The 21,042-nt window shown below is 42.3% G+C and overlaps 1 protein-coding gene across 2 annotated transcripts in view; it reads right to left on the bottom strand.

Annotated features, from left to right (window-relative positions):
* The window catches only part of WDR70 (WD repeat domain 70), a 265,622-nt gene that overhangs the window by 142,630 nt on the left and 101,950 nt on the right, over nucleotides 1-21,042 (bottom strand). For both annotated transcript variants that reach the window (XM_050943791.1, XM_050943792.1), the window contains exons 8-9: nucleotides 8,096-8,249; nucleotides 939-1,015 (exon numbers count right to left, since the gene is read on the bottom strand). In XM_050943791.1, coding sequence (XP_050799748.1) covers nucleotides 939-1,015; nucleotides 8,096-8,249 — 231 coding nt within the window. The remainder of the gene's footprint in view (nucleotides 1-938; nucleotides 1,016-8,095; nucleotides 8,250-21,042) is intronic.

Genomic DNA, 21,042 nt, shown 5'->3' with positions numbered 1-21,042 from the left:
GAAATTTTTGCTTTACTTTTTTGTCTAAGAACTAAAATGTGATTTCAATGGTTTTGTTTATTTTTTTTCATTAAAAAAAAACCTAGTAGTTTAAAATGTTGTTTTTTGGTACACATGCCTTCTTTTCTCTCCTACAAACTGTGTGAACTTTCCAACAAGGAGCATTAGTTTCACTGTGGGAGGGGAGGGTATAAGTGAGTGTGTGGGGATTGTTAATACAATGCTTTTGTCATTTTGAAAAGTGCCATATTGAAGGCACAGGTTACCAGAATCTTCTGTTTAATCACAAAGGAATCTTCTGTTTAATCACTGCCCTCAGCCCTGAGCACAATGGTACCAGTACATTTAAGTCTCCATTCCCATTTAATACTTGACCTCACTGCTTAAAATTCCAAGAAGGGAGTAAATTAGTGCCAAACATCACAGTGATTTTTGTGATTTGGACACTTGTCACTAGGATCAAGACTGAGACCACAAATTCATTTCCAATCATCTACTAGACAGCTGTCAAATGGTAACACTAATCAATACCTACCTAGGCCATATCCAAACCTATGACTTTGAAGTGAAAAGCTGTGCCTTCCCTCCTACAAATCCTTTGAGACATCCAGTCACTCAGTGAAAATACTAAATTTGGGGGCTCATTTTTACATCTTTCTAATTTGAAATATATTACAGTATATTTATCCATATATTTTTCCTGCTATTTCATCACCAAAAGCGACATATTAAAAAATAAAGAATGTAGACAAACCAATAAACTCTTCTAGAAGCCAAATTATAGACAAGTCTTACACTGGGTTCCAGATTTCAATAAACAAGTTCACTATTGACTGTTTGTAACCAAGTTATAATTGGGGAAGGTACACAGAGATCCTAAAATGCAAAAGCTGACAAACCCCAAAAACATTCTGGCACTGACATGAACCTATACTCACCCATCATTGGAACAAGTCAAAAATTCTTCTTTTATTTTGGGATGCCAACAGCCTGTATTAAGCATTGCTGTATGACCCTGGAAGAATACAGAAAAACATGAGAACCTAATTCTATGGCAAACAATTTTTTCAAGTAGGCATTTACTTTCCCCTCATTTTTCAGGATCTCCACCTAAAATAACCTACATTATTAGCTATATTCCTTACTGCCAATTATTTCATATGTAAAATGGACAGTCTTTTAAGAACAGTCCTTCAAACCAATAATGTAATACACAATCATCATGTTGGATGCTTTTTTAAAATACAAAATATCAATATACAAGGAGAAATCTATGGCCAGCAGAGTTAAAGAACAATAAATATATTTAAGTTTATTAAGAACAAAAAAAAAATTCTAACAATGATATTGATACATTCCTAGATGGAAATGATATAATTATCAAAAATAATGCAGAAAAGGCAGAAATGTTCAATAAATATTTCTGTTCTGTATTTAGAGAAAAATGGTTCATGCAGACATATGATGATGATACTTTTTCCAATCAAATAATAAATTGGGAGAGTTAGAGATTTTTAAATCAGCAGGGTCCAGATAACTTGCATGTAAAGATTTTTAAAAAGAGCAGTCTGAGAACCTTGCTGGACCTTAAATATTGATTTTCAATGAGTCTTGGAACACTGGGCAAGTTCTAGAAGACAGAGAAAACTAATGTGTTGATATTTAAAAGGGTAAAGGCACAACCTGGGTATTACAGGCCTCAGTCTAACATCCATTCCAGGCAAGATATTGGAACTGCACATCAATAAGGAATTAAAGGAGGGTAATATAATTAGCGTCAATCAATGGGTTCATGAAAAAAAAAGGTCTGATCAAACTAACTTGATTTTTTTGTAATGTGATTACAAGTTTGATAAAAGTAATAGTGTTGATGTAATAGACATATTTCTCTAAGGCATTTGACTAGCTCTGCACAACATTTTGATTAAACACTAGAACAATATAAAATTAATCTGGCTGATAGGTCTCAAAATGTAACTATAAAACAGAGCATCATCGAGTGCATGGGTCTCATAGTGCTGTCACAGGGTAGCTGCCTCTGTGCCTAGGCTGAGTTCAGCTTCCCTGTACTGGAGTATGTGAACCCAACTGAGCTAATTAAACAGGGCTGGGCTATATCTAGACCAATATAAAGAGGTAGAAGAAGAAAGGACTGAGACAGGCTGAGCCCTATGGACGGAACATCACAGTAACTGGCTCCTGTGGTGGGTCCCTGGAGTGAGGGGCCAGGTTGGCAGGGAAGCCAGCCCTGTGACTGCTGCTCTGGGAAGGGAGCAGAGCTGACTGAGGCTGGGAGGCTGCCAGAAACTGGAGTGCCAGAGACCTCTGAGAGGGGTGTCCCTGAAGCTTTGGGCCAAGGACTGAGATAAGACTATTTTCTGTCTGTTTGATAACCTCTGTTTAAAGAAATAAACCTCCTTGAAAAGAATCAACACGGCAGCGCATGCTTTGAAGCTAAGGAGAAGAGACAACCCCTGTTGCAGGTCCTGCAGGGATCAGTTCTTGGCCCTACACTGTTTAAACTTTCTATATCAGTGACTTGGAAGAGAACATAAGATCATAACTAAGACCCTACCAAATTCATGGCTATGAAAAATGTGTCACGGACCGTGAAATCTGGTCTTTTTGTGCGCTTTAACCTATATTATACAGATTTTATGAGGGAGACCAGCATTTCTCAAATTGGGGGTCCTGACCAAAAAGCGAGTTGCAGGGGAGTTGTAAGGTTATTTTAGGGGGGGTCACGTATTGCTAGCCTTACTTCTGCACTGCCTTCAGAGCTGGGAGGCTAGAGAGCAGCAGCAGTTGGCCAGGCACCCAACTCTGAAGGCGGTGCCTCACCGGCAGCAGCGCAGAAGTAAGAGTGGCAATACCATATCATGACATCCTTACTTCTGCGCTGTTGCTTGCAATGGCTCTGCCTTCAGAACTTGACTCCCAGCCAGCAGCTGCCACTTTCCGGCTGCCCAACTCCAAAGGCAGTGCTGCCACCAGCAGCAGCGCAGAAGTAAGGGTAGTAGTATCACAAACCCCTATTCCACGACCTCTCTTCCCCAAGGCCCTGCCCTCGCTTCTTCTCTGCCTCCACTGGGAGCAACGAGCATCAGCTGATTGGGCAGGGAGGGAGGGACGAAGAGGAGGGGAAGGAACCCAGCTCACTGCAGGAAGAGGCCGGGGAGCCGGCAGGACCAAGCTTCTGCCCCTGCAGGAGGGGGCAGGGAGGGATGGAGGGAGGAGAAGAGTGGGCCAGGCAGGATTTTTAATGGCACACTGCTGCCTGCTGGGACTCCGGCAGGCAGCAGCGTTCCATTAAAAATTGGCTATAGTGCCGACTTTGGCACGCATGCCATAGGTTGCCAACTCCTGATCTATACACAGAGAGGCTGAGTGACTTCCCATGACCACAAAGAGTCGGGGCAGAGCTGAAAATACACCCGACCCTTTTACATCTAGAGGACAATAAATGACATGACACTTCCATTAAGGAGAAATCTTTCTAGTCACTTTCGTAAAACTGAAAATAACATTATAATACCAAGCAGTTTTACACCAGACTCAGTTTAAGTTTAGGTGCTTCTAATAAGAAGTGAAGGTATTCTTTCTTTAATGCCTGTGTATAACTTACATTAAATATTACCGAGAGTGCTAGGAAAACTTCAGTATATATACCTTACAGTTCACTCTCTCACTATTTCCCCCCAAAACACAATCATTCTTTTTTTTTTTTTACTAGTTTACTTGTGCCTCTGAATTTAATTATTCCTGTCACTCTTCTTCCATTTGTCTCTTTTCTCTCTCACGATGGCAAGTCACCTAAAGACTTAAAACTGGACTGTATCATCACTTAATTCATGGAAATATGGAACAATCTACACAGACAAGGAGACAAGACTCTAGCTCATTCTGATCTCAAGTGCTTGGGATTTCCACAGCCAAGTGTCCTTCACCAAAAATGCTATGGTCTACAACTTTCATCCTGAGCTCTATCAGCCACTTCCTGTTTGAGTGAGTTGTGGGAATAGAGTGCTCTTGAGCCATCTTTCAGCCTAACCATGGAGAGTTTTAAATAATATAACTAGATCCTTGAAACAGATCTGAAACTGGATCAGAATGTATTTTCATAAAAGATAACGCTGCTCTACAGCCAAAATGCTTCTGAAATAAATGTAGTCCAACTTTACTAATTCTGGGTCACTGAGAACGAAAATTATGCTTAAAATTGTTGATTGGCTCTAGTTTTCAAGATATGCTATTGGGTCAGTATATACGACTCTTGACTTGGGAATGGCGGAGGATAAGTGAGTTATAAAGGGAAGGGATCTCAATTTAAACCAGAAATGACTAAAATACATCTTTGACTGGATCTATGAATAAATCTATGACTGGGTTTGGACAGTACTTGCTTTTTAGGCAAAACAATGAATGATGCAATCTGAAGCTGGTATTGCATCATACATGATATGAATTGCATCATGTTATTCCTAGAAGTCATGGATGATGCAATCATAACGAAGCTTACGTCACTCTGCTGAACAAATTGCCCTATATCAGCTCTAGAAAGCATACAGTGTCGTGCTCTCTTATTTGTCAGTGTTTGATTTTGCAAAGGGACACATTTCTGTTTAGCCAAAGTGAGCAGAGATGCCTCGTACTTATGTGAACAGTGCAGATAACTTCTGCTATGTTTGTGGTGAAATGACTTTTGCATCACAAAAGCACAGTATAACCATTATGGTTAAGAAAGCCTATCACCTTTATTTTGGCTGCAAAATTGGAGATCAGGACAAGAAGTGGGCCCCACACATATGCTGCAACACTTGTGCAACAAATCTTGGCCAGTGGTTGAACAGGAAAAGGAAATCTACGCCTTTTTCAGTGGCAATGATGTGGAAAGAGCCAACAGATCATACCAGCAATTGTTACTTCTGCATGGTGCCTCCAGTTGGGAAAGGTGTGTCAAAGAAGAAAAAAGTGGATTGTGCATTATCCAAACATTCCATCAGCTATACGCCCAGTACCCCACGGAGAAGGACTGTCGGTTCCTGATGCACCAGAATCATTCTCACTTGAGTCAGACGAGGAAGAGGAAGAGGATGAAACTTCTGGTCCTGAACGATCAATGTCACAGGACCCACATTTTCTCCCATCCTCCTTCTCTGAACCACACCTCCTAACACAAGGTGAACTGAATGACCTTGTCAGGGATTTGGAATTACCCAAGAGGAAGGCAGAGCTGTTGGGCTCCAGACTACAGCAGTGGAATCTCCTGGCAGGCTATCAGGGCAAATGGAGCCCATCAATGCTTGCAGACTATTGCTGGACAGTGACAAGAGATGCTCCATTTAATGAATACAAGAGACAAGCCAAGAAGCGCCGAGTAGACACTGAATAGGACTAAACTATGTACATAATAGTTTTTTGCCTTTTGTTTCATAATAAATTTTATTTATATAACACTTTTGCTGATTTTTAAAGTGTTACATAAACAGGACAGGTGAAATATTATCATGTAAAGCAACCATAAACACATGAAAAGACTAGGTTTACAATTTACGATTAAAACTCTACTATCTACACAATATACATAGACATAAAATGTAAAAACTTAAATATCTTAGAAACAGTAGCCATCTGTTGTTTTAATTGTCATATTTGAATTCAGCACATCAAAATACATAATAAATATCACATTTTATCTCTGAAGCAGACGACTTCTCAAAAACTGTAGACCAGTGTAATTTGTAAGCTGAGAGTGGACAGATCCATTTCTTCAAGACGGAAATATCTGCTGATGGACATTTTACCAGAATTTAAGCCACTGATATTCTATATCAACTCACAAGATTTCAGGAAAAAACTGCAAAAAAAATAAGCAAACTATCTTTCTCAGGGAAAATGCCTTTATCCAGTTCCTTTGTGTATTTTAGTTAGTTTGACAAAGTTGAAGTGTTGGCACAAGCTTATTAAATAAATTTGAAGAGAACAAAGGACTCCTATAATATTACATAAAATTTAAAACCCACACCTTGAAAGTTAAAATTGAAATTGTTTCAGATTGTTTTTAAGAGTTATTATGCAGACAGTTTTAGCAACTATTTAAAAAAAATTAACAGGGAATGAATACCTAAAAGTCTATAACTACTCCAGCACTTTGATTGTAGGACCATCATATAGTGAGATTTCAGAAGTTTACAAGATAAAAAAATCTGCATTATTTTTAATTAAACAAGAACAAAACATCTGTTTATGTTATATGGGGCTTTATATACATTCTGCTAGCCAAAAGAAATAGTGTTCTGATATGAATAGCATCAAGTAATGCAGTACTTAGGCAAGTTACTTGGCAGTAAGCGCTACAAGCATTAAATATGGCAAATTTATCACAAATCTGAGTGGTAGATTTTATCATTACACTTAAATTATTAATTTTAAACTATTCACAAAACTGACCTGCATTTAAATCAACTATGTAAACAGACTTGTTATCCCATGTAACATATGGGGAAAGAAGATGGAAGAGTGGTCAAAACCCACTGAACACGTGTTAAAATACTTTAAAATATAATTTATTATGATTGTGTTTATAACAAACAGGTTTCTATTCTCTCTCAATTACATAAAACACAAGACTATAAAATAAATTACACTGACAAGAGTAGGAGTCAGCCCTTTTTCATGTACACTTTTAACCACTAACAAACAAAAATGCACATTATTATTACTATTTACTATTCATTGATGTTCTTGGCACTCACCAAGACACAAACAAGACAGCTGTTCCTCCCCTCTCAGCAGGAGGATGGCCACCTTCCAAACGGAAAGGGGAGACCTGAAGTCTTTGCAGACCAACGTCCCATTTGGGCAACAGTATTCAGGAGTGAGCTGAGTCCTTGAGGCAGGCTGAAGAGGGTCTACCCTGGTTATACAGGAGGGCACTATAACTTTGGACTGGACAGAGTTTAAATGCTAGTATGTGAGACATGGTGGATGAATTTTAATTAATTAATTAATTAATTTTATTAATAAAGTTGCAGCCTGATGCTTAAATCCATTTCTGTGTCAGGATTTCATTCATCTGTGTGTCCTGATGATACCAACCTCAACAGCTTACAATCTACATGACAGACACAGGAAGACATGGTGCACAGTGAATCCTTTCTCTGGGACTCGCGCTACATTTAATTATCTTTGCCCTTAATTTAATAGGGATTTTTTCCTCTATTTGCTCATCTTTCAAGTGCGAAGAAAGTGTGTATGCTTTGTGGTCTGTTAATGGGAAAGTAAAGGAGAAGGTGTAAGTATTAAGAAATATGAGTTAAATTCTTGCATTCTTTCTGGATTATATGGGAGGGGTGGTCAAAGTGTGGCTTGCAAGCACCATGCAGCTCTTTAACGGTTAAAGTGCGGCATCCCACCCCACCCCCCATTCTCAGACTGGGGGGCAGGGGAGAGCTCAGGGCTTCTGCTCTGCGGTGGGGTAATGGGGCTAAGGACTTCTGCCAGAGACAAATGGCGCCTCCCGTGGGGCGGGGGGGGGGCACAATTTAAAGGTTCATCCTTTCCCACAGTTTGAGTAAACTCCTCAGCCATGCCCCCCTGCCTTACCTGCAAAGGCTATCCCTGAAGTTCCCAGGTGTTTGCTGCTGCCTCTCCTCATGACCATAGCTCCCAGCTTGTCAGCTCCAGACACTGCAATGCAGGTAGGAGGCCCAGCAGCACCATGTGACTGAGCAGCACCAGCAAACCTTAGCAAAAATTGGGGGGGGGCAAGTAGCCCCACGTGCCCACCATGCATCACCTCCGGTTTCAGCCCAATGGAGGGTTTCAGGGTTTCAGCCCTGTGGAGCTTGCCTGCCAAGGCTCCATGCTTCAGGAGCAGGGACTGAAGTCCCGAGCCCCAGCTCTTGAACGTCTAAAAATTGTCACATGCGGCTCAGAGGGTCAGTAAATTTGGCCACCCTGTTATACGGAAAGCTTGAAGGGAAGAAAATGCTGTTATATCAAGGACCATCACCAGAACAATAAATAACCTAAATAAAAGTACAAGACAACTATACCAGTATAGAACAATACAATTTAAAGTTTCTTTACTTACCTTGGTGTTTGCCATGTCCACAATGTACTGGTCTCCTTTAACACATTCCATTACTGGAAAGCCATCTCTGTCAAGAACTTTAGCTTGAGAGTTACCAGACACAACAAGAATGACATCTCCCGTGCTGCTATACTGTAAAGATTTGATTTGGTGACTGAAAAAAATAAGAAAACACAAAATATGTTTTCATTAAATATGATTTCCTTCCGCCAATTTGAAAACGAAGATGTATTAGTAGTGAGAAAATCCTTAAAAACATAAATGCTCGGAATATAAACATATAGTGTATATATAGTATTTCTATGAGACAACTAATATGCAGGGATTAGAGGCTACACCTGCAGTGAGAACAATTTTTTGCACAAGTAGTGCCTACCTGATTGCCTACATAATAACTTTTACAGAGTATTATACATTTTACTTTTGGGCAAACATATTTACCATAAGGTACTTTTGTAACTCTAGGTAACAGTAGATAAGTGTCACAAGAGGTACATCTCTTCAGGGCAGAGATGATCCCTGGATCAAGGGAGGAAAGATGACCCAGCCAGAAGGGCTTGATAGATCTCCCTGGACATCTCTATACAAATTAGCAGAACCTAGTGTTCAGAGAAGGAAGGATTACTTAGTCCAGTGGTTCTCAAAGCCGGTTCATCGCTTGTTTAGGGAAAGCCCATGAAGGACTGGGCTGGTTTGTTTACTTGCCGCATCCGCAAGTTTGGCCGAGAGCGGCTCCCACTGGCCGCGGTTCACCGCTCCAAGCCAATGGGGGCTGTGGGAAGGGCAGCCAGCATATCCCTTGGCCTGCACAGCTTCCCGCAGCCCTCACTGGCTAGAGCGGCGAACCGCAGACAGTGGGAGACGCGATCGGCTGAACCTGCAGCCACAGCTGGTAAACAAGCCAGCCCAGCCCACCAGGGGCTTTGAGAACCATTGACCTAGTCTACCTAGGTTAGCTCACAGTAAATGTAAATTTAGATACATTAAGCAAACCTTTTTTTTTTTGTTCTAATTCCTTTTTCCCTGTGTTTTCAATAACAATCCCAAAGAGCAATAGTAGAGGATTAATAGGATATGTTAAAAAAAATAAAAAATCTTAGAATGAAGAACTAGTTACAAAGTTTAACTATGAAGCCGCTATTGCAACTCCATAATAGGGTGCAACAAAACAAAACATCAAAAGCAACAAAGTTTCACAAGGAAGTGAATGTGGATTTTAACCCAAGCACAAACCTTGGCATATAAAGGTGGAAAAGAAGGAGAAGGCCTGGTGCCGTTGCATGACTTTCAGAAAAAAAACTTAAAGGACCCTTCTCCCAAAGCAAGCCCTCTGGCTGATTAATAAAGAGTTGGAATTCATGCCAGATGACCACAGCTAAGAATTCACTGGATACCGTATGATGGGAATCAATTCTCAAACTTGTGGTCACCATTTTGGAATTGTTCCATCTAAGACAGTAGTTCTCAACCGGAGGTACACGTACCCCTGGGGATATGCAGAGGTCTTCCAAGGGGTACATCAACTCTCCTAGATATTTGCCTAGTTTTACAACAGGCCACACAGAAAGCACTAACAAAGTCAGTACAATCTAAAAGGTCATACAAACAAAATGAGAAAGTAAGAAATTGTTCAGTACTAGTGACACTTTTTTATTCTTATGTCTGATTTTGTAAGCAAGTAGTTTTTAAGTCAGGTGAAACTTGGGGTACACAAGACAAATCAGATTCCTGAAAGGACTACAAAACTCTGGAAAGGTTGAGAGCCACTGATTTAAGGAACAAGTTCTTGCAGCTGTTTGTAGAAGTTGACACGCCTCCCTTCAGCTTACACATTCAAAGCTAAAATCAGTCCTCATGTGCAAAACATGTGTGTATAGGTAGAGTTTGTTTTAATAAATACTAAGCAACTGCACATAGAAAGAATACTGAGCACTGTCTGACTGCAATATTTTCTGCTGCACAGTACCACAATAACATCAGCAAAATGATTAGCGGATGAGAGTAAAGAATGAACTTGTTATATTAACTATTAAAGTAAAACAGAACTTATCTGTACTATTATATTAATTTACTGCTGACAAATATGCAAGGTCAAGGATCTGTGACTTAAGAAATAAGCTCCAAATTGCTTGAAGTTTTATATTTGGTTCTATTTTGGCAAGACTATTTCTTCCTAAGGTACATAGATTCCTGCAGTGCCCAATACAAAATCCTGGATCAAACTTACATGGCAGAATAAAGCTGCTTAGAAAGAGCAATTCCAAGAGTGTGGCCAGGATAAACTGCAAGTTGGTGGTGGGAAGGATTCTATTAATGAGACAATAATTAGTTGCCCTGTGGAGATGCCAATATCTGTTCTTAATGTTTCAGTATCTTCTTAGCTCAGCATTTGACAAAAAAATAGATGATGATTCTAAAACTCCTAACACCCTCCCTAGCACATGGGGACTGGGTTTCTCAATAGGGAGCTGTCCCCCTACACTCTGCTCTTGCCTCCTCCCCTCATAAAAATCTTTCACTGCAGCCTCTCGGAACTAGGTATATTCCTCTGGTTATTAAGCTTGTGGTAAATTTTTCAAGCAGTAAGTATTCATGTTCTATGGGGTTTCCTCCTTCAGATGAAGGAGAATGTACTTTTGGTTCAACTCCAACATAAATTTTTTCTCCTATTTTTAAAAGAAGCTGAGTAAATCACTGAAATTAATGCACAATTTAGGTTTTGCTGAAAACTCAAGAAAGCAATCTGTCACTTACTAATTTAGCATCTTATGGTTCATGGGGCAAAGTCCTTCTGTGGCAACACATATCTGACCCTCTTCCCCAACGCAAATCCACTAGCTCAGGGTTAGTTATTAACAGTAACCGTATTTAACTCTCCTAACAGCAACTTAAACTAAGCATAAGTTTTGCATACAAAGATTCTCTGGGGGAAAATCTATCTATCTATCTATATATATCCAGAATACATTTCATAGTCAGAAGTACAAATTTCAGGCCACAAAGAAGGTTCAGCATGCCTCCATGTTCATATTTAATACTTCAAGCAGCTACTGGATGACATGGTAGACTCTGAAGAGACAGGTGACCTATGCATGATAGCAATTGGAAAAGGAGATAGGTGAACCCTTTTTGTCTCACAAAACCTTTCTTACACAACACAATAAATTACTGTATTTGGGGAAAATGAAAATTATATATAAAATATTAATGATGTTTATTTTGGGAAGTTTAACATTTTAGAATCATAGATAGATTATTAGGGTTGGAAGGGACCTCAGGAGATCATCTAATCCAACCCCCTGCTCAAAGCAGGACCAATCCCCAAATGGCCCCCTCAAGGATTGAACTCACAACCCTGGGTTTAGCAGGCTAATGCTCAAACCACTGATCTCTCTCCTGCCATCCATCTCCACCCTCTGACAAACAGAGGCTAGGGACACCATTCCTTATCCATCTTGGCTAATAGCCATTAATGGACCCATCCTCCAGGAACTTATCTAGTGCTTTTTTTAACCTTGTTACAGTCTTGGGCTTCACAATATTCCTTGGCAACGGGTCCCACAAGTTGACTGAGTGTCGTCTGAGGAAGTACTTCCTTTTGTTTGTTTTAAAGCTGCTGCTTATTAATTTCATTGGGTGATCCCTAGTTCTTGTGTTATGGGAAGGAGGAAATAACACTTCCGTATGTACTTTCTCCACAGCAGTCATGAGTTTACAGACCTCTATCTTACCCCCCTTAGTCGTCTCTTTTCCAAGCTGATTGAGTCCACTCTGGAGAAGGGCTCATTCTCTTACATATTAAATTGTTATGTTTAATGTTAATGAAGTATAATTAAGGCTGCGAGTCTGTTACCGAGGTCACAGAAATCATGGATTCCGTGACTTTCTGTGACTTCTGCAGCAACCAGTGCTGGCTCAGGGGCTGCCTGGCTTGGGCAGCCCCTGGGCCAGCAGCAGCAGTTTGGGAGTGGAGTGTGGGAAGGAGTTCCGGGCTAGGGTGCGTGGGGCTCCCTGGCTCCTGTTGGCATGGCCCTGTAGCTCCTAGGTGGCGAAGGACCAGGGGGCTCTGCGCACTGCCTGCACCCGCAGACCCTGCCCCTGCAGCTCCCATTGGCTGTAGTTCCTGGCCAATGGGAGCTGCACAGCCAGCACTTGTGGCAGGAGCAGAGTGCGGAGTCCCAGGTCCCCTCCACCACCTAGGAGCTGGAGGAACATGTGGAGCTGGGTAGGGAGCCCTTGCCAGTCCTACCAACCTTACCCCCCACCCCCCAGCACCAGCGGGTGTCCCAGGCCATGCGCTACTGCCTGCCCCCCCATTCCACGCTAGCGGGGGTCCCAGGCCACACACCACTGTCCAGTACCCACCCCTCAGCACCAGCGGGGTTCTAGGCCACCTCTCCCAGCACTCGCGGCACCCCCAGAACATCCCATCCCCAAAGCACCTGCAGCCCCTATGCCCAAGTTTTAGTTAGGGGTATATAGTGAAAGTCATTGACAGGTCATGGGCCTTGAATTTTTGTTAACGGCCCACGACCTGTCCATGACTTTTACTAAAAATACCCGTGACTAAAACATAGCCTTAAATATAATAAAAGCAAATACTGGAGGATAGTTATCTTAATGCTCAAAAAAGTGTAGTAGATCTTCATGGACATTTAAAAATTGTCCCTGCTTCAAAGACCTTAAAATCTACATCTGAAGTGTAGGAAGGGTAAGTGGATGAGGAATGAAGGAGGATACAGGAATATAATCAAGCAGATACTCAAATTTATTCACATAACTATCTGTGTTCCTGTAATGGGTTTTTCATTAAAAGACTTTAAAAAAAAAAAGACAGATACAGGAAAATGAACATTGACTCATTTATTGTGGACATCACAGAAGACTTTTTTTAAGATCAAGCATTTATCTGAACAATCTTTTCAAGTGTAGGCTATAAAAAAATGAAAATGCTTGAACTAGATGTTGATACGCTACAACATATCTGCCAGATGAATTATAATTGTGCAAAAATAGGACTTTGGAGTCCACGGGAAATGGAATAAAACAAGAATGAGAGCTGCCTACATAGGAGTTTCTAGATTAATGTATTGCCCCTTATTTTAAATGGTTTATGGGATGTTTAGGCAAGGGAAAAAAATGATTACTCACCTTTTTGTATCTGTTGTTCTTCGAGATATGTTGTTCATGTCCATTCCAAGTAGGTGTGTGTGCGCTGCGTGCACGCCAGCCGGAAGATTTTCCCCTAACAGTGCCGTAGGGTCGGCCTGTGCGCCCCCTGGAGCGGCACCTCCATGGCACCCTATAAGGGTCCTGCTGATCCTCCACTCCTCAGTTCCTTCTTCCCAGCACTCCGACAGAGAGCCAGGAGGGGGGATATTGGAATGGACACGAACAACACATCTCGAAGAACAACAGTTACAGAAAGGTGAGTAACCGTTTTTTCTTCTTTGAGTGATTGTTCATGTCCATTCCAAGCAGGTGACTCACAAGCCTGAATTTAGGCGGTGGGGTCAGAGTTCACTGCAGATTGGAGCACTGCACGGCCAAAGGCTGCATTGTCTCTGGCCTGGTGCGGGATGGCATAGTGCAACGTGAATGTATGGATTGAAAACCACATAGCAGCTCTGCATATTTCCTGTGTCAGGACCTGAGCCACGGAGGAGGCCTGTGCCCTTGTGGAGTGGGCTGTGATTGGTGGGGCAGGCACCTTAGCCTGATCGTAACATTCGCGGATGCAGGCCATGATCCATGAGGAGCTATGCTGTGATAAGATGGGGAGCCCCTTCATCCTGTTGGCCACAGCAACGAAGAGTTGGATTGATTTCCTGAATGGTTTGATTCTTTCAGTATAGAATGTCAGGGCCCTGCTAACGTCTAGGGAATGCAGCCTACACTTCATGCTGGAGGAGTGTGGCTTAGGTTAGAACACAGGGAGAAACATGTTCTGACCTATGTGGAATTGGGAGACCACCTTAGGAAGGAATGCCAAGTGTGGCTGCAGTTGGACTTTGTCTTTGTGAAAAACAGTGTATGGAGGCTCGGACGTCAGCACTCTGAACTCTGATACCCTCCTGGCCAAGGTGATAGCCACAAGGAATGCGAACTTATAGGAGAGATACAGTAATGAGCACGTAGCCAGGGGCTTGAAGGGGGGCCCCGTGAGGGCAGAAATAACCAAATTAAGGCCCCCGGCTGGGACAGGTTGTCGAGTATGTGGGAAAAGCCTATCCAGGCTCTTGAGGAAGCGACCAACCAGTGGGTGTGCAAAGACTGAACCACAGTCAGCTCCTGGGTGGAACGTGGAGATGGCCGCCAAGTGAACCCGAACTGAAGAGAGGGAAAGACCCTGCTGTTTCAGATGATGAGTGGGATAGGGGCAAGCAATGAAGCCTGTCCCTGCTGTTCTGCCCAGATGGAAAACCATTTCCACTTGGCCATGTATGTGGTCTTGGTGGAGGGTTTCCTGCTACCAAGGAGGAACCTTGTCTAACCTGCTGTCAGCATTGCATTTCTACTGGGTTTAGCCATGGAGCATCCAGGCTGTGAAGTGGAGTGACTCCAGGTTCGGGTGCCAGAGGCGACCTCGATCCTGTGTGATCAGGTCCGGGAGCAGGGGCAACACGAGGAGTGCCTGCATGGACATCTGCAGTAGCGATGTGAACCAATGCTGGTGCGGCCACGCCAGCGCTATCAGTATGACTCGAGTGTGATCCCTGCGAACCTCGAGGAGTACCCTGTGGGCCATAGGAATCAGAGGGAAGGCATAAAGCACGCCACCTTTCCATGAGAGGAGGAAGGCATCCGTGAGAGACCCTGGATTGTGCCCCATGAGGGAGCAGAACCACTGACACTTCCTGTTGTCCCTCGAGGCAAACAGGTCTATCTGGGGATAGCCCCAGAGACGGAAGATTGAACATGACATGTTCGGCAAAGGAACCACTTGTGACCATGGAACAAGTGGCTGAGGGCATCCAATAGGCCGTTCTGTACCCCCGGGAGGTAGGATGCCATTAGGTGAATTGCATTCTTCACTCAAAAGTCCAACAATGCAAGGGCTTCCCGGCACAGGAGAGAGGAGCGTGCACCCCCATTTGTTGATACAGAACCTTGCCAAGGTATTGGCCGTGAGGACTGCAACACACCTGCCTGCTAAGTGAGATTTGAAGGTCAAGCAGGCGAGACGCACCACCCGTAGCTCCCTGACGTTGATGTTCAAGGAGAAGTCCTCTGTGGACCAAAGGCCTTGGGTCCTGAGATTCCCCAGATGGGCCCCTGACCCCAGATCCGACGCGACTGTTAACAAGGATAGGGCTGGCTGGGGGCTGGCAAAGGGTACTCTCGCTCAGACCTCCCGCGGGTCGAGCCACCACTGGAGGGAATCTAGCACCGTTAGGGGAAGTGTCACCACAGAGTCCAGTGAGTCCCTGGCTGGGCAATACACAGATGCTAACCAGGACTGAAGAGGGCACAGCCTAAGCCTGGCATGGCTAACCACATAGGTGCATGCAGCCATATGCCCCAGCAACTTGAGGCAGTTCCTTGCTGTGATAGTTGGGAAACGCCAGAGACTGAGAATGATGTCAGACATGGACTGAAACCTGGACTCTGGTAGATACGCTCTGGCTTGCATCAAATCCAGAACTGCCCCTATGAACTCCATCCACTGGATGGGAGACAGGGTAGACTTGGCCTCATTCAGCAGGAGGCTGAGCTCAAGGAAGGTCTGTCTGATAAAGACCACCTGAGCCTCCATCTGTGCCTGGGAGAGGCCCTTGATGAGCCAATTGTCCAGGTAGGGAAACGTGGGCCATAAAGATCAGGGTTTAATTCCTAGATACATCACAGACTTTTTGTGTGACCTTTGCCAAGTCACTTAGGCACTTTTGAAAATCTTACTTTAAGTGACTGATCAGGTCTATAAACCCCACAATGGGCAACAAGGGGTTAAAGGATTATTTTGGGCTCAGCCAGCCCCATCCCACCAGACCTCCAGCAAATGCTCCTTCTAATGGAGGAATTAAAAGACAAGGAATTAGCTCATTTGGGTGGCAGAGCTGGAAGGGAGCAGACCTGCAGTCCACAGCAGAGGGAAGCCTAAAAACTCTGACACAGCTGCCCAAAGGGGCCCAACTTGAGGGAAGGAACGACTCACACCAGAGAGAGAAGTATCCTGTGGACCTTGGACATTAGTAACTCCCTCTTACTTCTTTTGGTTTGGATTTCCCTCACCGGGGAAGGCCTTGGACTGAGCTGACCTCTGGGGGGATGGGATGAGAGGAAGAGGCCCAGAGAGAACAGCCTTAAGCAGCCTTGGTTGCCAGACTACTGGTAGCCGAAAGGGCCCTGGGTCAGAGCCAGTGGAGTGGGAGGGCCCAGGTTCCCTCCCCAAAACCCCCTTGGCAGTCAGCGGTTGTGGCTGTGACCACTAGGCCATGCTCCCCAACCACACCTCGAGTGAGGACCATTACAGTGACTTAAACATTTAGGCTCCTAAGTCACTTTTGAAAATGGGACAGACACAAAGATTAAGGGTAACATTTTCAAAAGCACTTATTTGTAAAATGAGGATAAATCCTTTCCCTCATTCTTTTTCTATCTTCCATACTTAACTTGTAAATTCTTCAGGGATGGTACTATCTTACTATGTATTCATTAAGTGCCTAGAATAATGGGTCCACAATACCAAAACCTCTAGATGTTACTGTAATATAGACAATAATAATCATAACAGTCTCTAACCAAATAAGAGCAATATCTAAAAAGTTCTCAATTCCACACTGATGAAGAAAATAAAATTTGACTTTATTTCTGAGATAAGAGAAGAGGGAAGAGAGGAAAAACCATCTCCCTCTTTGCTTATATCATTGACATCTGACTGCTTATCAGACAAGCAGCCTGAAGAATACTTCCTTTAGTCACAAAACTATCTTCTCCTTGAGAAGAATGAAAAGGGAGAGTCCTGAAATATTTTTTTTTTCCCTCTTAGTTTCTAGATGGTTGGCAAAGGAGCAAAAGAAACATAAGAAAACCTTCAAGGAGAGGGGAAAACCCCAGTACCAAGACTGGGTATAGCTCAGGACCTATGACACCAGAGCACATTGTCCAAGATCTGGAGTGTGAACCTGGGCGTCCTGGCCAAATTCTAGTCCAGATTAATTACATCCTGCTTCCAAAAACTTCATCCTTGCTATGGCCAAGAGAGTCAGATCTTGGAAGTAAACAAACAAGATCTCAACAACTCACCTTGTAGAGTCTACTTGGACCTGTAAGATGACTTTAATCAGGGAACTTCCAGAGTTCAGTAGAGGCTACATCTGAAAGATCTGATCCTCAAGAGCATAAATGGAGGCTTTACCAGCAAAAGAGAATGGAGGCTAAAGCCTATAAGGCTCAGAGGAAGCACTGGAAAAATTCCCCCTACCTTGACAGGGATGAAACAGTATTTGAGTTCTAGAAAAATCTTTGCAAACAACTGAAGATTTTTTAATTGAAGAATACAGGAAGATATAACTAGATTTTACATGAATGAACAGATTTAAGGATCTAAAGTTATTCCAAACACCTACATATCTGAGGATTCTTTCAGTACTGAAGGGCCTAAGATATACATATTATATATATATATTTTGCTATCATCTTTGTGCTAGACTCAAGGGACAGTATCATTCTTCTTGCACTCTAACACTGAAGATGCTAAAAGGGAGGACTTAAGAATTCTTTCCCAAGATTCAGGATTTTTTTTTTTTAAACTCAATTGTTTGGGTTATAAACCACTAGAAACGAAAAATATAGCTCCAGGAGAACGAATCTTCAAAGACTACATAAAAAGAAGAAGATTTTTCTATAAACATTCTTATTTGATACGTGCTTCAGGGATGAAGAGAGCACACAAGGAACAACAACCCGAGGAATTTCAAATATAAGACGTGCTGATCTCAGACAAAGCTCTGGTTTTTGACAGAATGAACTCATTTTTTTTCTGACAAAGCCATTTCCCAAGTGGATAATTAATTAAAACTGCTGAATTGGAATTAATTTGCAAACTGGACACCATTAAATTAGGCTTGAATAAAGACTGGAATAGATGGGTCATTACACAAAGTAAAACTATTTCCCCATGCTATTTTTCCCCTACTGTTACTCACACCTTCCTGTCAACTGTTGGAAATGGGCCATCCTGATTATCATTACAAGTTTTTTTTTTCTCCTGCTGATAATAGCCCACCTTAACTGATTAGTCTCATTACAGTTGGTATGGCAATGCCCATTTTTTCATGTTCTGTGTATATATATCTTCCTACTATATTTTCCACTGCATGCATCCGATGAAGTGGGTTTTAGCCCTCGAAAGCTTATGCCTAAATAAATTTGTTAGTCTCAAAGGTGCCACAAGTACTCCTCATGCTTTTCACTTTGCAGCAGCTGCTCTGAAAAAAGTGGGAGGAACCAAGCTAACTCTCCCACGAGACATCTAATAGAACTCAGTAGTGGACTGTTTTGAGCACTATATCAAGAACTGGCCAAATCTATGACAATTTGTGAACAAAATAGTGAAAAAATAGATGGCATTGTCACAGCCAAAACCAACTATACTAAACTTCAGAACTAAGGGTGAACCATTCAAGAAATATATGTTTGCTGATGATGTTTTAAAGAAAGTCACACCAGGGAACTGATGGAAGTCACTTAAGCACTTGGATTCAGAGACTGTTCAAGTGATAATCTCACTTTTAACAACAGTAGCTTCTTCTGCTGAGGTAGAAAGAGTATTTTCTTCCTTTGGACTAATTAATTGCAAATTGAGAAATCATTTGGGACCCGAAAAAGCAGGAAAGCTTATTTTTATTTTCCAGATTATGAATAAACTGGAAAATGAAGGTGAGATGACTGAATGAGCGGCAGAAGCCAATATTTTTAAAGTTTCTCATGTTTAACTAAATTCAAAACTTCATATGCTTGTTTTGTTAAAATATTATATGTTTTCTATTGAAGAAAAAAATCCATAGTACATAACATTGTTGTTTTAGTTAAATAAAACAATTTAAATGTCTGTCTGGTGACATTCTCCTCCAAATATTAATGATTAACCTGTTGAATTGGAGATCGTTCACCTCCCAATGACTTCATAAGTATCTGCTTCAAATACCTTTGGTAAATGAAATAACCAAACAATCATTCATTTTCTGATATAACTGTAAAACTAATTTGAAAAAGTTTTGAAAATAAATCACTTAAAAAATGTATAGCATGTACCTTCTAAAAATTAAACCTACATCTATCTCTGAGTTGTGAAGAATATGTACTAAGGTTATAACAACCAACAAGAATGCATTTTTATGTAGAAATCCATGATTAAATTAAGTCTCCTGACTAGTGATTTAAACAATCAAATCCACTCTGAACGGAACATTTAAATCTCATGTCATTATTATAAAGTAGTATTAACTTTGAACTCTCTTCCTTCTGGACTAGCTGTATTGCCATGCTTCAATGAATCCTGTACTGCAGAAGTAAGGAATGTCAGTATTTTATTAGTTGGTCCTGACTATGGAGGACAGAGAAATAGTGCTTGTGCCTTTTCAATGAACTATGCTGAAACGAAATTCTTGCCAGAAAAGTATGAATATGGTTTTCCTGCCATTGTAGACCGAGTTTTTCTGAACAGACTTTTCCTTACCTTTGACCACTGATTAATCATAGAATCAAAGAAATGTAAAGTTTGAAAGGACATTTGAGAGGTCACCTAGTCCCCTACCTCCCGACACTGATGCGGGATCACACAGACCTAGACTATCCCTGATAGGTGTTTGTCCAATGATGGGGATTCCACAACCTCCCTCAGACCTTGCCTACACTACAGTTTTGTTAACAAAAAAGTCAGCTTTCATCAACAAAGCAGCAGAGGTGTACACACTACAACGCTCCTTCCACTGACAAAACTCTCCAGCTTTGCCACCAAGCTAATGTGCGGTGTAAAGCTTTTTGCAGCAAAGTTGGATCAATAAAGTGTAAGTGTAGACACTGCGCTTGATTTGGTCACCGTAAGTGACATCCAGGAGGTATCCCACAATGCCATCCTGACCGGTCTGGTCAGCAATTTGAATTCTGCTGCCCTGCACCCAGGTATACAGGCATCTGCCCCATCTCCTTTAAAGGACGGGGAATTTTTTAAATTCCACTTCCTGTTTGCTCAGCATACAGCACTCACATTGCATCTTCCCTGCTAACTATGGCAACTCCTCGCAGTAAATGCTCTCCCACTTGGAGCACACCAGAATTGTTGGATCTGTGAGGAGAGAAGACTGTGCAGTCCCACCTCCGCTCCAGCCATAGGAACTTTGATACCTATGGTCAGATTTCGTGTGGCATGATGGATAAGGGCTACAAATGGGACACGGTGCATACAGTGCTGTCTTAAGATAAAGGAGCTGAGATAGGTGTACCAGAAGGCAAGAGAGTCAAACCATCTCTCTGGGACTATGTCGAAGACCTGCAGTTTCTATAAGGAGCTGGACACCAAGCGCCTCATGGAAACTTTGCAGGAGGGGGCCGGAGACAGCAGCCACCAGACTCAACCCCAAGGATGAAGTGGTGGACAAGGAAGTGGAGAATGAGATAGGATAGGCAAAAGGCTTGTCTGGTACTGTGGCAAGCCAAGACCTCTTCTCAACCCTAGAGGGTATGACCTAGTTCAAGCACTCTGTCTGTGGTGCACACGATGCAGGAGAGGGGAGCTCTGGTAAGTGTACACGAGGTAGAGCTGTCCTTCGCTTTGTTATATGCTAGAAGTGGGTGAAGGGATAGAAATGTACAAGATTAACTGTTTGCGTGTGCTTCAGATTCCCCTGTGCAGCTATGCAGTGGGACGGAACAGTGTGTTAATGTACACGAAGATTTCACAGGAATCTTCCAGAGAAATCTCTAGGAAACTTTCCTCGAGGTAC

This window comes from Gopherus flavomarginatus, chromosome 3 (genome assembly GCF_025201925.1).
Source record: "Gopherus flavomarginatus isolate rGopFla2 chromosome 3, rGopFla2.mat.asm, whole genome shotgun sequence".
NCBI classification, from domain to species: domain Eukaryota; kingdom Metazoa; phylum Chordata; order Testudines; family Testudinidae; genus Gopherus; species Gopherus flavomarginatus.
Note: the sequence above shows the minus strand (reverse complement) of the source record. Positions and strands in the feature narration are given on the sequence as shown.